General features: G+C 34.3%; 1 protein-coding gene across 1 annotated transcript; it reads right to left on the bottom strand.

Annotated features, from left to right (window-relative positions):
- Positions 1-1,315: 1,315 nt before the first annotated feature.
- On the bottom strand, positions 1,316-4,172 carry LOC133677173 (uncharacterized). Its single transcript, XM_062099036.1, has 3 exons — positions 3,042-4,172; positions 2,254-2,799; positions 1,316-1,631 (listed from the first exon to the last, which is right to left on the bottom strand). Exons 1-3 carry the CDS (start codon positions 3,894-3,896, stop codon positions 1,521-1,523), a joined length of 1,512 nt encoding a protein of 503 aa, XP_061955020.1. The 5' UTR covers positions 3,897-4,172; the 3' UTR covers positions 1,316-1,520.
- Positions 4,173-16,795: the final 12,623 nt, after the last annotated feature.

Genomic DNA, 16,795 nt, shown 5'->3' with positions numbered 1-16,795 from the left:
GCCATTTTTTCTCAAGGAACCGACACTACTAAGCATGTCAAGTTTCCTTTTCAAACAAACATTCATTTTCAACAAGGCATCCTTTTCTTTTGGCAAGATCTCAAGTTTTTTTTTTTAAAAAAAACATAAATCAAGGTTCATTTAAAAGACATTTTTTTTCCTTGCATGTTCTTGTAAAATTATCATGCAATTCTTCAGAAGTATTTTTCAATTCTTCACAGGAAATATCTTTGTCAAAGTTTATTACCTAGCTAGATGTGATCATCGGTGGAGCTGCTTATCATTAAGCACATCGTCTCCTCTTTTGAATTGGCCTCCTCAAGCTCGAACATCAACTAAAGGTTAGTCAATTCCGTCAAGTTTGAATCTCCATCATAAGGTGGATGAGCTATCATCATCATTACATGGAGAAACATTTTGGATCTTGAAAGTTTAATAGTGTAACTATATTTGTTTTTTAAAATGTTTTTTACTTGAAAATATATTAAAATAATATATTTTTTATTTTTTTTAAAATTATTTTTAATATCCACACATCAAAATGATCTAAAAACATCAAAATAATATTAATTTAAAGCAAAAAAAAAAAATTTAAATTTTTTTTAAAAAACTTTTAAAACATAAAAATAAATAGGAGGTTCCAAAAGAAGGTATTAGGTGATTAAAGTAACGTTGCATGCCTATGCGAATTGTCCTTACTTTTAATTGTGTGGCTCTATATTATTGGCTTTTCAATTAAATGATTGATTTGGTCTAAATTGGGAATTAGTTTTGTTGTTTTAGTTAAAATAATGTGTTTGGAATATTTGTTCTTATCCACATGAATGCGGATTTGAGTGGTGATATATGTGTGCCATTGATCACCTGGGCTTAATTAGTGTTCTAGCTGGACCGTTTTGGTCCTGCAAGTTTATTTTAGCCCAAACAATTATGTCATAAAGCTAATTATTTGAAGCAGTGAAAAGTTACGAATTATGGGAAAAGTGATGAATTATGGCTTCAAAGTCTTGAGACTTTGATGGGCTTGCCATTTCATATTAATAAAAAATAATAAGTCCATTCAATTATTCAATTATAAAGTATAAACTATTCCATTTCGTTATATTATATTCTTTTTCGGTTTGAAGCCAGTTTAATTGCAAGTTCAAGGGTGTTTGTTTTAGAGGTAAAGGTTGAGATTTTGATATAAAATCCACTAAAAGACTATAAAAAATAAAAAATATTAGTTTTTGTGGTTAAGTTCCGTGTATAATTAGATTATATCCAATCATTACCTCAACCACAAAAATTAAATCAAACATACTGGTAAGATGTCTGGGATAAAACCTTTTTTTATATTTACGTACGGGGTAAAGCGTTTGTCAATAAAGTAGTGGATAGCAAAAGCATGAGGGAAAAAAAGAAGAAGAAAGAAAGTAGGAACCGAATAATTTACATGGAGAGGAGCTAATAATGGTAAACTATTCTGTGTTTCTCTCCTGTATAATTAATGATCCAAAACACTACATGGTTGTTGGGTTTTATGGAGGAGTGACGCTCTCCATCTCATTGCACCCTCTGATGTTGACCTGCACCATGCTGCTCATCCGGTTATCTCCATTGATTACTTCACAGCACTGTCTACGTGGTGCCTGATAGTTCAATTATTTATGGAAACGTGTTAGACACTTATGAGATAAAATATCAGACAACCAATGTTTTCCATTCAACAAATCAAATATTCAGTGCCATCTTTTCATGTTTCAAGCACCAATTGCGCATAAATTGTAGTGGCACACAATGCCAAATAGAAAAAGAAAACAAATGGAGATGCGTTTTGTTCATGCAATGTACATTCCTTAGTGCGGGTCCCCGTTTTAAACCCTATTGAAAATTCAGAACTAGTTGAATAAATAGTGAGCCACCCAATCCATACGCAACATAGCATGCTAATTACGTCAGAATCTTGACCTAACAGACCCACTAAATCTCCTGACTGAGTAATTGGACCTTTCTTTCTTGATTTCTGGAATTAACTACCAAGCATTTGGCCTTTTCAATGCCACTTGGCAACTATTACGGGCATCGTAAGGACGACGGTCTCCCAAATTAACGGCACCACTTTTCCTACCTTGAATTAAGGAAAGAGCTAGACAATGTTGTCCTAACAGATCCACCAAATTGAAAGCACATTGATTCTCCTCTTCAGTGTTCTTAAGCTTTTTCAAAGAACGCTGAAAGCGAGGCTAACAGATTAAGAGAAGAGTAGCTCACCATATTCCAAATGTCAGGTTTCAATGATGTGGATGTTATGACATTGACTAACTGGACGGCATAAACGGGAGCATAATCAGGCCGATCGCAAACTTTATCTAACTCATCCTCGGACCTTTTATACGTTGTCAAGGTGCCATCCCCAACTCTTTCAACACGATCCAAGAAATAAACAACCGGTCTTAGACACGGGTCAACATTCATGGGTCGGGTGTTAAATGTGAACGGTCCTTCGCCCCATCTCCTCCATGTTTGAAACGTTCTAAACACTGTTTGTAGCTGCATTGCTGTCAGTAGAGCAGGATACAACTGTATGGTGTAACCCCAAGATGCTGAAACAGACCAATTACGCGTCAAATCGTAGCAGAAACTATATTGTAAGGTCCGACCCGGATCCGTTTTATAAGCTGTAATTAACTTGTTGACAGAGTCAAAGCGGCTCAGCCCTGGAAATATTGACTGGACGTAGTCTAGATGGTGCAAGGACACCAATGGCGCCAATGGGTGCGCTGCTAGTAAACCATATGGATCTCCTCTTATATCAACCTGTAATTAATCATCATCCTTTTTAATTAATCAACTAAATCGTAATGGAAATCTTACACCACAGCATAGCATACTGTACTTTCCATATTTTTCCTATGTGATCAATGTTGATTCTTTTTTTTTTCTCTCTCTGTTTTTTTTTAGCCTTACACATGTTAGTTAAAAAAAAAAAAGTAGCAGTAACGAAAGTAAAAATTATCACGGGATTAATCATATCATTTTGGAAAAAGCAAGAAAATAACCTGATGGAATCCAAGCTCTTTAGTAAGAGGAACCCCAATCTCACTTATGCAACCCTGAACTTTCTGATCGGAACCGTAAAACGATGCATATCGATCAAGGCAGCCATCCAAAACCCTAACGAGCTCTTTCGCTAGAGGATAACTAATAGCAAAGCCGCCGCCACCGTAGGCCATGTTATATGAATGTATGGCATCTTGCTCAACACTCTCTGAATTGCCGCCAATGTAATACATCTGATTATGATCGTACTTTGCTAATACCGTTACCAAATTCTCTATGAAGAACACTGTATCATCATCTCCCATGACCAACCATCTCACATTTTCCAGTCCTAACTCAAAGCTCTCCTTGACTATCCTCGCAATTCGTAGCGCTGACCGAGAGCCATACGAGCAGGTGTACTTGAACCGCGACGTATCAGCAGAGACTTTGTACGGCGGTGAGGTTAATGGCCACGTTTCATTCCCCGGAGGGTTCTGGTCGAGCCAAACATAGCCACGGGTGATGTTAGGCATCCACCATACCTCAGTGTAGTGTCTGCGCTTATTCCACGTCTTTGCAGAGCCACCAATGCCGAATAAAATGTGGGAAATATTTGTCTTCTCATAGCTATAACCAGAAACCTCACCGTTTGTTATGTTCCGGTGATCAGAGATTAATATCTTATTGCATTCAGGGCAAGGTAGCCGTTGAGATGGATTAAGGAAGGAGTAGAAGACGAGGGAGATTGAAACGACGGTACAAATAGTTATAGTTGCTTTTAGGAATAAAGAGAAGACATCACTGACTTTTAGTGTTGGCAAAACCAGGAATTTCCAGGCTTTGAAGGGGTCTTGATCAATTGGAGATGGCATCTTTTTCCCTAAAAGATAAGAGTTTCAGGGGATAGCGGGTTTTTTTCTTTCGTTTTTTTTAATAAAGAAGGAAATAAGGAAGAATTCTTAGCGAAGTTGATGACCACTTTAGTTTTTGTCGCTTGAAGGTTTCCTTTTTAAAGGGGATATTTTGAAGCAAAAATCTATGAATTGGCCAGAAGGACGAGAGAAAGGAAAGATTCTGGTCAAGGTAATAACAAAGAGGAGATAATAACCACAAAGCTCTCTTCATTTAATTATCTCTTCAACCAACAGATCAGAAGTGAGAGGCATAACTGTGTTTGGGATGGTTAATTCGTCAATTCGAATCATATAGGTATTTGGCAACGGAGAAGTGACAGGCACAACTATTTGTGGGAGGGTTAATTCGCTAATTCAGCAGGTCGACTCGAGATCACCGAGGAATTCAAAATAGCAGATTCATATGGTGACATGGTTCAACGCTTAAAATGCCGACGGAATCACCGAGAGATTTGAAATGGCAGATTTGTACGGTGACGTGTTGATTTTTCCATCAGAATAGCCGACGAAATCACCGAAGGATTTTTCATCGGTGAAACCGTCAAAAAAAGTTAATATATGCCCTCTCTGCCGACCCTCTTCTCCCTTATTTCTTCTTCTTCTTCCTAATCCCAACTCTCCCCATCTGCAAACAACCAAACCCCCTCCCCCTCAAACAAAAATCTCCCTCATCTCAGCACAACAAGTTATATTTCTTGAAGTTTTGTGGTCACAACATCCGTGTTCTGATTTACTAATGGATTTTATCAATTTTTGTAAGTAATTCTATCTTTTTAAATTTTAACATTTAAATGTCAATTTTATTGTTTTTTTTAGTATATGTATTTTGTTAGTAGATGTACATGTTTTATTATTATTTCTCAAATAAGCTTGTAGTATATGAATGTATAATTCTATACCTATTATGGTTTGTTTTAGATTTTGTAAGATTGTCTTTGTTTGTAAATTGTTAAAACTTTATGGAATTACCGAATTACATGTGCTGTTTTGAAATAATTAATAACTTGCTTAATGAGTCCGTTTAAAGTTTTATCAATGGTATTGCGGAGTGGTAATTTCCGTAAATTTATATATATTAATTTGTATGGACGTTGATAAATGATAATGAATATTTAATATTTATGAGAAGTTGTGATTGGTTTGTTGGATAATCTCGAGGTAAAGTAATATTTTTGCATGTTTATTTACCTAACTTAGTTAATTAATACATGATGTCATCATAATTTTATAGAGGTTCGATATAAGTCATGGATGATCGTTCATGGATGTATCGAGATTCACTCCAAGAATTGCGGATGATTGATTATTGTAACGGGGTTCAGAGTTTTATTAATTTCACAACATCTATTTCCAGAAATTTTACTAGAGGCGGTATTAGGTGTCCATGTAGAAAATATCAAAATAAAAAATATCTGCATTCAGATGTTGTAATGATGCATCTTCTACACAAAGGGTTTATGGAAAATTACCAGTATTGGTATGCACATGGAGAAGTATTTGTTAGTAAAGGAGAATGGGAGAAATTGTGGTTGAGTCTACTTCTAGTGCTAACAACGTGCATGAAGTGGCAAATGACAATATTAATCCTTACAGAAATATGGTTATGGATGTAATGAGAATGAATGAAGGAAATGTCAATCAATGTCCAATCGTAAGAAGAACCTAATGCAGATGTAACTAGGTTTTTTGATTTGTTGAAAGATTCTGACGAACCATTATGGGATGACTGCACGAACTATAGTAAATTATCGGCCGTAGCACAGGTGTTCACCATCAAGTCAGATCACGGGTTCAGTGAGGCCGGGTATGACAAGATTATTGAATGAGCAAGAAGCTTTTACCTGAAGGGAACCTGTTGAAAGAGAACTTCTATGCTGCGAAGTCCATGATGAAACCCCTCGGTTTAGGATACCAGAAAATTAACATGTGCCCTAACTTTTGCATGTTATACTATCTTAAAAATGCTGAGATGACCGAGTGCATGCCATGCGAGCATTCCCGTTACAAACCTAGAACTTGCAGGGGAAAGACTCTGGTGGCATATAAAAAACTTAGATACTTCTCGATCACACCTAGATTGCAGAGGTTATTCATGTCACCAAGGACTGCTGAGCACATGACATGGCACCAAGTACATGATGCAATTGATGGAGTGATGGTGCATCCCTCTGATGGCAAAGCGTGGAAACGCTTTAACAGTGTTCATCCTCACTTTTTAGCTGAATCAAGGAATGTGCATCTTGGGTTATGTATAGACGGATTCAACCCATTTGGGTCATTTGCTAATCATTCTTATTGGCCGGTCATACTCACAGTTTATAACTTGCCACCGGGAATGTGTATGAGGCCGGAGTTCATGTTTTTATCTACTGTCATACCCGGTCCAAGCAGCCCGGGGAGGAATATAGATGTTTGTCTTCGATCGTTGATTAATAAATTGGCGTAGTTGTGGTCCTCTAGAGCTTTGACTTATGATATATCAAGGAAACAACATTTTCTTATGAGGGCTGCTTTGATGTGGACTATCAATGATTTTCCAGCTTATGGAATGCTTTCTAGTTGGAGCACGCATGGGAAACTCGCATGTCCATACTGCATGGAAAACAACAAGGCATTCACTCTAGCAAACAGAGGTAAAGCTTTTTTTTTTTACTATCACCATTGCTTCTTGCCACTTAATCACAGGTACAGAAAGAACATAAAAGATTTTTTTGTTAGCAGAGTTGAAAAGGATGTTGCATCCTCACGTCTTTCTGGTGAAGAATTGCATGATGTTGTATCAGAGTACGGTGACATTGTGTTTGGCCTTCAATCAGGTAAACAAAAGTTTCATGGTTCTGGTTTGACCTATAATTAGGTAAAGCAAAGTATCTTTTGGAAGCTTCCTTATTGGAAGACCAATCTGCTCTGCCATAACCTTGATGTCATGCATATCGAAAAGAACGTGTTTGAAAATATTTTCAACACCGTCATGGATGTGAAGGGGAAGACAAAGGACAACATCAAGGCTAGATTGGATATAGTTTTATACTATAACCGTAAAAATATAGAGTTGGTTTATGATGATTCACGGTTCACAAAACCAAGAGCAAGTTTCGTGTTAGAGAAAAACGCACAACTACTAGTCTTCAAATGGCTTAAGAGTCTATGTTTTTCGGATGGACATGCATCGAACATATCAAGGCTGGTTAATATAGAGCACTGCATATTGTATGGAATGAAGAGTTATGACTGCCACGTGTTTATACAAACACTAATCCCATTAGCTTTTCGTGATTTGTTGCCAAAAAGAATATGGGATGCACTCACGAAAATCAGTCATTTCTTCAGAGGTATATGCTCTAACAAGTTAAATGTTGAGCACATTGAGAGGCTTTAAACGAATATCGTTGAGACACTATGCAAACTTGAGATGATATTCCCTCCATCATTTTTTGACTTAATAGAACATCTCCCTATGCATCTACCGTTCGAGGCAAAAGCTGGAGGACCGGTCCAGTATAGATGGATGTACCCATTCAAATGGTTAGATATTACAGTTGCAATGTAATTCATATATAAAAGTATTTTCTATGTTTTTCTTAATTGAAAATACTTGATTAATTCAATGCAGGTACTTGTTTAATCTCAAGAGAAAGGTTAAGAACAAGGCGCATGTTGAGGCTTCGATATGTGAGGCCTCGATATGTGAGGCCTATATTGTTGAGGAGATCTCAACATTTATCTCGTACTATTTTGAACCTCATCAAAGAACGAGAATCAATCGCGTTCCACGACATGATAATGGCATTGAAGTGCCTTCTAGTGGGAACTTGTCAATATTCTCAAATATTAGATGACCCACACTTAAAAATGCTGTAAGAGGAAGATATTTTTCGGAAATAGAGTTCAAACAAGCACACAACTATGTTCTATTTAACTGTGATGAGCTGAGACCTTTTATTCAGTAAGTTTATATATGTGTAATACTAATTAAACTTTGTTAGTAATATACTGTTAATTATATATTGTAATATCATACACTCATTATCACTTGTAGGCAACATCGACAATATTTGTTCTCCAATAACTCACAACTGACTGAATCCCTGATCTTTCAATTACAAGATGAACAATTTACCATGTGGTTCAAAACACATGTAAGCACTATCACAAACTCATTCTAACTTGCAAAATTACTGTACGTATGCATTTCATTATGAGATTCTTGTTCATTTACTATTTATTGATGTACATTATATACAAGGTTTATCAAATGGGAAGGAGTACGCCCAAGTCATTGTCTTCACTAAGCCAGGGGCTTGAAAGAAAATGTAAGTGCTACAACGGGTATTTTGTCAATGGATATGTTTTCCGTATTGAAGAATACGGGCAAGGAAGAAAGACATACAACAACGGTGTTTTTGTTAAGGGATCCACTAGTAATGAGTTAGAAGTTGACTACTATGGTAGATTAGAAGAGGTCGTCGAACTGTAATATCATAATGAGCAGAATATAGTGTTTTTATTCAAATGCTATTGGTATGACACGACTGACAGAGGAATCAGAGTTGATCTGCACCATGGTCTGGTCGAAATCAACTCAAAAGCTAGACTCTGCAACATAAATGATGTCTTTGTTTTCGCAAAGCAATATCAACAAGTTTATTACACATACACCTCTTCATTTAGAAAGGATTGATCAAGAGTGGATTGGTTGTCTGTTTTAAAAATGAAACCTCGGGGTCCTGTCGAGGTTGTTTAGGATGAGAACGAAGATACAAGTGTGCGAGATGAAGTCTTTCAAGTTAGTGAGTTGGTTGAACCATATCGAGTTGCTTCTTCGATTGAATTGGAAGAAAATTCAAATTTTCATGTTTTCGATGATAGTCTTGTTGATGTTGACGTAGAGGAGTTGAATGTTGTTTTGAGCTCTAGCGGAAAAGTAAATGTCGATGAAGAAGATGATATCCATATTGAAGATTGTGATGAAGGTGATGACTATTCAATTGATGACGAAGAAGAAGAAAATTCTGACTAACTATCAAAATGAAGCCATGTGTAAAACCCTTTTTTTTTCATGTAATTTAGATTATGGATGATATATTTTGTAACACGAAATATTTATTACTTGAAATAATTACTTGAAATGTCACAATCACCGACGTCCATACCGATGGAATAAGTTCGTCGGCATTTCACAGATAGTTCGAAAATAATTACTTGAAATGCCTCAATCACTGACGTCCATACCGACGGAATAAGTCCGTTGGCATTTCACAGAGAGTTCGAAAATAATTACTTGAAATGCCACAATCATCGACGACAATATCGACGGATATAAGTCCATTGGTAAGTTGTCGGCAGGTCAATTTTACCAACAAAATTACCAACGAGCTGTGCGAATTCCAAAGGGTTGTGCATTAAATGCATCTCTGACCGCGTGATCTTGCCGATGAAATTACCGACGGACCACGAAAAATATGGAGGGTCATTAAAAATTTTGGTGCGAAATTCAAAAATTACGGATGGATTTTTAACACTTCACCGACGGAATGAATTAAAATAATAATTAATTTTATATCTGTCTGTAAAACTGCCACATAAATTCTAGCGACTGGCCCTTCAGTTCATTTTTTCTTCTCCTCTGTTTTTCACCTTAAATTTCAATTTTTTTCCTCTCCATTCTTCAAAGCTTTCACCTACAATCTCTAGCAAGTTTTCTTGTGAATCTTCATCAGTTTAAAAGGTATGTGTTTCTTCTATTTCATTTTACTTTAGGGTTTTTTTTTGCTTGTTTTTTTTTGTTATGTTTTTTTGTTTTGGTGTATTTTTTGTAATGTAGATAAAGTATTGAATTCAACACATTATTAAAGTAAGCATATTTGATTCTTAAAGTCTATAGTTTTTTTTTTGAATTTATTGAATATTTTTTATTGTTGTATTGGCATAATTATTATTAATTATTTTGTTGAATATTTATTGTTAATATTGAATTTACCTTAGAATTAATAATTGAATATGTTGGAATAATTATTAATTTTACTCTATTATTGCATGATTTGTGTTTAAGTTTTTCCATTTATTTTGATTGTTAGTCTAGAGTTTTTTTTTAATTTATTGTTTTGTTGTATTGGTATAATTATTGAATAATTTTTTGAATTGTAATTGTTAATGTTGACTTTTATGTTTATTTTTTTTATTTATTGAACATATTTTATTATTGTATTGGCATAATTATTGAATAGTTTGTTGAATTATAATTCTTAATGTTGAATTTACCTTAAGATTAGTAATTGAATATGTTGGAATAATTAGTATAGATTGGGTCAATTGGTTGTGGCTATTGTTAATATGTGTAGGTTTGTGGATTTGGGTAGTATCCAGTATAGGAGAGGTGCTGTCAATTTTTTTTTAACATTTGAATTTAATTATATAATTATTTGTATTAAATTGTGTAGATGCGTAGAATGAAAACCAGAGCTGGTTGCTCACGTATGGTCGCAACTAGTTTGTCTAGCAGCGATGATGATATTTCCATAGGTGCCTCTCAAGAAGAGGCACCTACACCACCTGCGCCATCAATTAAAGCTGCCTCTTCCAGCGCTACTTCACAGCATAGAGGCGGCGTGCCTTCACAGTGGAATCAATTTACCCGCAAGTACGTGGCACAGTGGAATTTATTTCATTTATTTTCAGGTTCACAAACATTAAGGTCGCCCGAGTAATATCATCAGTGTTTAAATCGTCGATGGAGATTCCATTGTTTCAATGGAGTCAGATATCCAAGTATCCTGAATGGATGCCTCAAATCAATGCATGGTTTGACAGATTTGAGGTTGGTGTTAATTTATAATTTTCAGCTTATTTCTAATAAATTATTAATATAATTATAAATAAATTATTATTTTTATTTAAAATTAATTATTTATACACAGGACAAATTCTGCTAGGACAGTGAGCATAAAACTGTAGCGAGGAGGGTGTGGGAAAATCACGCGGCAATTAGGTAACATCGAAAACAATACAAGATTTTTTTTAGACAAAAATTATGTTTCGAAATGTAATTTTTGGTTGCGTGAAGTAGGTTGCGTGATTTTTGGTATGAAGCATAAAAAAGAGCAAAACAATCCGCGAGAGATAGGGGTTTTCAAGGCTGGAACGATGCTGCGGTTTGGAGGGATTTCAAACCGATATACATCCTGGAAGATATATGGCCGCACTATCTTGAGCACGTGACGTCTGAGTGTTCACACGACGCTCACAGCCTGGTGTTGGCAACCGGAATCGACCAATTCATGGCCCAATGACAACGCACACTGGTGGCTCCGTTCCGTTTGCTGCACATGCGAAACGGATGGTAAGATTAATTTAAATGAAATATATCGTTAAATTAAGTTGTTGTTAATAAATCTTTTTTCATTATAGGCTACGTCTCTTGGACATGAGCCAAACCCGATGGAGCTGTTTGTGGAGACACATGTGTGGAGTCAAGACCGCTAAAAGGGGGCGCAACAGTTTGTTGATAACCGTGCTCAACATTTCATGGTATGTTTGTTCAACCATTTATTTTGTAAGTTATTATGTTTATTGAATTGAATATGATGATTACTTTTTTTATTTTCAGGAGACCTGTAATAATCGGTTTAGGGAGAGATACGGGGATGATATTTTGACCCATCCGGAATTCGATCCGGATTTGTGGATGGAGGTTGGATCATCAGGTGGACCCGATAAAAATTAGATTTACGGGCTCTCCAACACTACGACCGACAACTTGCGGACGACCCGTAGTGTTTGAACCGTTGGGAGCTCCCAATCAATATTGAGCTCCCAATCTAAAGAGTTCGTGGCTTTGTAGCAACTCAAGACTCAACTCACCGAAAAATACGACCACCTATTAGCTGAGTACGCACAACTCAAAGCGTCTCATGCACAACAAAGAGCGGAGTCTGCACAACAAAAAATAGCTTATGAACAGTTTCGCGAAGTGGTCATGAACATGGCAACACAGAGTGGAACATGTGCGCCTAATCCTTTATGGCCATATAACCACCAGCCTCCTCCTTCAGGATCTCCTCCTCCTCCTCCTCCAGCTTCACCTTTATATTAATTTGTAATAAACATTATTTATCTTTAAAATTTCATTTAGTATTTTTTTTGAAACACATTCAGTTTGTAATGAATATTATTTAACTTTGATTTTTTTGTTTTTGATGTTTAATATAAATTTTATTTGCATAATTGGTTTTTATTACCATTAATTTATATAATTTTATATTATGTATTCTAAATAATTTTTTAAAAACAAATTTAGAAAAAAACTATTACAAAGGGTTTTACCAACGTAATGAATCCGTCAGTATTTAATAGTAGCATTCACCGACGCATTTATAAACGAATATATTCGATCGGTATTTCAAACACTCACCAACAGCTTTATCGACGGACTGAATCCATTGGCATTTGATAGTAGTTGCCATAATTATTGACGAATTTACAAACGAATATATTCGGTCGATATTTCAAGCACTAACCGACAAATTTACTAATGGTACTTAGCCATCGGTAAATCATGATATCATCGATGGAATAAAATCCGTCAGTATATTTCAAGCGGGAAATGTTTTTTTTGGCGCGTAAATTCTGTTTGTAAAACCATTGGCAAATGGTTTTTTTGTGTTTTCGACTGATATAGCGATGGAATGGGGAATCACCGACGAAGGAAAAGCAGACGGATGTAATCCGTCGGTGAAGATGTCGGTAAATAAATCACCGACGAACTGCTTATCACACACCGACGGAATATTTTCATCGGTAAAACTGTGAAATCTTGTAGTGGCTGAAATCGGGCTGGGTTGAAGAAAAAATAGGAAAAGTCATGACCCGGTGTGACCCGGCCGACCTGGCGGGTTTACCCGGCAAAACCCGATAAAAAATCTAGTTGCAACTCGTTCAGTTTTGTTTTTTTACTAAAATGAATCTGTTTTGATTTTTTTTTAAAATAGGGATTGAGCCGGCCGACCAATAGCATATCTTCGAGGGTATGCCATAGACATAGGCAGGTCACTACAAGATCTAACAGTTTTACCGATGAAATTTTTCCGTTGGCGTAAGACACATATTTCATCGGTAATTAATTTGTCCGTCGGTAAATTCGTGGGTAATAAAAAAAATTATTATTGATGGATTTACTGATGGAACAGACGCGTCGGTAATAATATTTTTTTTATTACCGATGGATATACCAACGGAAATTCCTTTGGGAATTCCGTCGGTAATTTTTTTAAAAACATTTTAAAAAAATTCATTTTATAAAATTATAAAATAATTAAAGTAACATAAATCAACACTCTATAATATATACTCAAAATGCTTGGAAAAAAGAACAAGAAAATCAACTCTAACAAATTTGCAACAAATAAATAAAATGAAAATATAAATTCAACTAAAAAATTTCATATGAAAAAAAACAAAGTTGCAATTGCTAAAAATTTTAAAATCCTATAAATAAATCAACTAAAAATTGATTTTATATGGAAAAAAAATCTCACAACAACATTCATACAATTATTAAGAACAAAAACAATTACAAATAAAATAAAAAACAAATATAGTGAAAAAAATCATGAAAAAAGAAGAAGAAGAAAAATCTTACCTTAATGTAGTTGCAAGTGAAGCTAAGGAGAGAAATTTTTTTTCGTAAAGTATATTAATTAAAAAAAACTAAGAGGATAAAAGAATAAAGAAGAAGAAGACATACTCGAGCATGGAAGAAAAGAGAAGGAGATGAGGAGAGAAAAGAAGAGAAAGAAATAGATATTGATGTTTTTTTACATATAATGAAGAAGTAGAAGAAGAAGAAGAAGAAAAATAATAAGAAATGAAACCGTGTCTTGTGAAATAAGAGGATTCAGGGCTCGTTAGCGACGGATTTATTGACGGGTAATTGAATATTAATATTTTTTAATTATTCCGTCGGTAATTCCATCGGTAATATTTAATTTAAATTTTCAATTTTGTAAAAAGTTTTCAGAAACTGCCAACAATTACCGATAATTTTTCAATCTGTCGGTGATTCTGTCTGTAATATTTAAATAAAAATTTTAAATGAATTGAATTTTTTCAGAAAACCACCAAATAACACTGACAACTTTTCAATCCGTCGGTGATTTTGTCCGTAAAGAACAACAATTAACAGTGCAATTGGAAAGTGAACAGTTCCGGAGCGCTCTAGAAAATACCGACGGAATTTATTCCGTCGATAATTCCCTTTGTAATTGACATTATGAACAATGTTCACAAGTTTACCAACGAATTCCGTCGGTAATTCCGTTGGTAAAAATGACATGCCATTATTTTTGTTTTGCTTTGTTTTAATTTTTTTTCCCATGGTAATTCCCTCGGTATTTCCGTTAGTATTTATCGATTTTTTGGTAGTGGGTCTATCACTATATACTCTTTTTTTTTAGAAGAGAAGGAAGAAAACAGAATTAAAAAAAAAAAACTTAAATTAGCAAAATTAAAAACTTATTTCTTAAAATGGCTCATTTTTATAAGACGCGTAAGTCCCACATGCACAATCCACCTAATGCACTGCATCATGAATACCATTGAACTAGAACAGAGGCTTTTCGGCCCTTCCGTATAAAATAATTCACTTAATATATAACAAAACGTTTATCATCATATATAATATAAAAATAATAGATTTATTAAATGTTATAAAAACTAACGCACATCAATTATTACATCTCAATTCATGAGATGTGTAACTCATTTGATTGCATGGATGTCTTATAATACACTCCCATGTCACTATAATAAATTGTCCTGTTATGTTTATATATCATGTCTTACAGATATTTAAATCAATGACAAGAGAAGAAGAAAATGAGAATAAGAAGAAAAGAAAAAAAAGATTTCTACCAATTTTTTTTTAGTTTGATTGGATGCGTAGGTTGCCTGCATGTCTAGGTGCGCCGCACAACCTATACATCTCATAAAACTATATTATTATAAAAAATAAGTTTTCAAGTGTGCTAGTTCGGATATGTTTTTTAATCAATAAGCTAGTTTTGAAAAACAAATCAAAATATAAATTACTTTATTGAGTCTAATTTAATGTTTTAGTGTTAGTGCATTTTAATATTAAAATAAAATACTAGTGAGGTGATTTAAGTTCTGGTAATTACCTAAACAAATTAAAAGAACTGGATTAAATTATGAAGCTTTATTTTTCATATTAGTGAAGGTTCTGATTCTTTTGATTTTTTTTTCAATTAAGTCTCTCTCTAGCCTAATTGGATGAAATTGACCTTGAAATTATAATAGACATATATATTAAAAGATATAGAACTGAAATGTAAGACATAGAGAGATTATATGCTTAATACCAAAATTTACCAATTTATACTTTGATCCTAAAGTTTATTTTTATTAATTTTCAGTGCTTTGAGAGAGATTTGTTGAAAAATGATTCTAGAGAGAAAAAGCATTTGATTGTTGTGATTCCGACAACAAAAATGATCAAGTTTTATGTTCAAATGTTCCATTTAACAAGAAGAATTTGATGGTAGTAGTTTTTTGTCCTTATTTTGCTCCAAAAAAAAAATAGATCAGGGCTTGGTAAGATTTGTGGTCTCATTTTTTTTTTTTGGTTTTTAACCGATTTTTTGCTATTTTAAAGGCTTAAGTGGATTTATTGAGATTTGTTAGGTGTTTCATAGGTATTTTCAAGTCAGAAATTAGTTGAAAAATAGGTTGCTTGGTAAAAAAGAAAAAAATTCGTTTTTTTGCTTAGATTCTAGCCATTTTAGTTACCAAAAACTAGGCAAAATTATGACATGTCATCTGTCACAATAACGATGTGTTGTCATCTAATTTTTTTCCAAGAAAATAACAGGTGGATGAATTAAAGCAAGACCATGTATGAGGGCCTAGCCTCCAGGCACATGGGACGGTCAGCTATGGAGTAAAAGGGAGGATGGTTTTTAACAGTGAAGAAATGAGATGGCTTTTTGCCTTTGTTTTTGATTTCCTCTTTCTTCAAATGTTAGTGTGTGGAGAGGATTGAGATGGGTTACCGAACTTCGATGGTGGTGGGCTAGTGGTGTTTACTGGTGGTGAGATCAGTGAAGAGCTAGAGGAGATAAAATTTTGGTTTTTTTGGGTTCTTTTTCATGGCTAGTGGCTGGTCTTTTGAATAATGGGTCTAGAGTTTTTATTTTTTTGTTTTTTTTTAATAGTATGGGTGTCTTTTGGGAGAGTATTTTTATGTGTGTGATTTTTTGCTCTCACTAATTCTCTCCCCTTATTTTTGTGTGGTATAACCACCTATTTATAGGTAAAATAATTTTATCTTCTTCCCTTTAATTGCTTGGTTCTAAGCAATCTAGATTTTCTTTGGTCCATCATTTTCTTCCTTTTCACTTTTGGTCCCTTTGTCCATTTATATATTGATTTTTTCTTATTTTTTTGTATTTTGATTTTTTTTAAAAGAGCAACATTAACGTCGACGACTCAATTAGCACGTTAACAATTGAACGCGTTGAAAATAGATTTCTTTTAATTTTAAATTTTTTATAAAATATGTTGAAAGTGATGCAAATACATCAAGATCATATTTTTCGGGCTTTTTGTTGTTTTCTTCGCAATTCTTTTTTAAAAAATGGGTGGCAACAAATGCCTCCTCTTTACAATACTTAGGAAGTAAAGACTTGTTATGTCCTTGGCATAGTATGTTTGTAAAGACAAATAAACTATTCTTCCAAAATAAATTTTCTCAAAACTTTTAGTTTGATTGACTTGAAACTTTATCTTCGCAAAAATCCTCTGCAACCAGAAGTATGATCAAATTGTTTACAACTTGGTTAACT

The sequence above is a fragment of the Populus nigra genome, chromosome 17, assembly GCF_951802175.1.
Source record: "Populus nigra chromosome 17, ddPopNigr1.1, whole genome shotgun sequence".
Classification (NCBI taxonomy): domain Eukaryota; kingdom Viridiplantae; phylum Streptophyta; class Magnoliopsida; order Malpighiales; family Salicaceae; genus Populus; species Populus nigra.
This window is presented reverse-complemented; position numbering and strand designations above follow the sequence as displayed.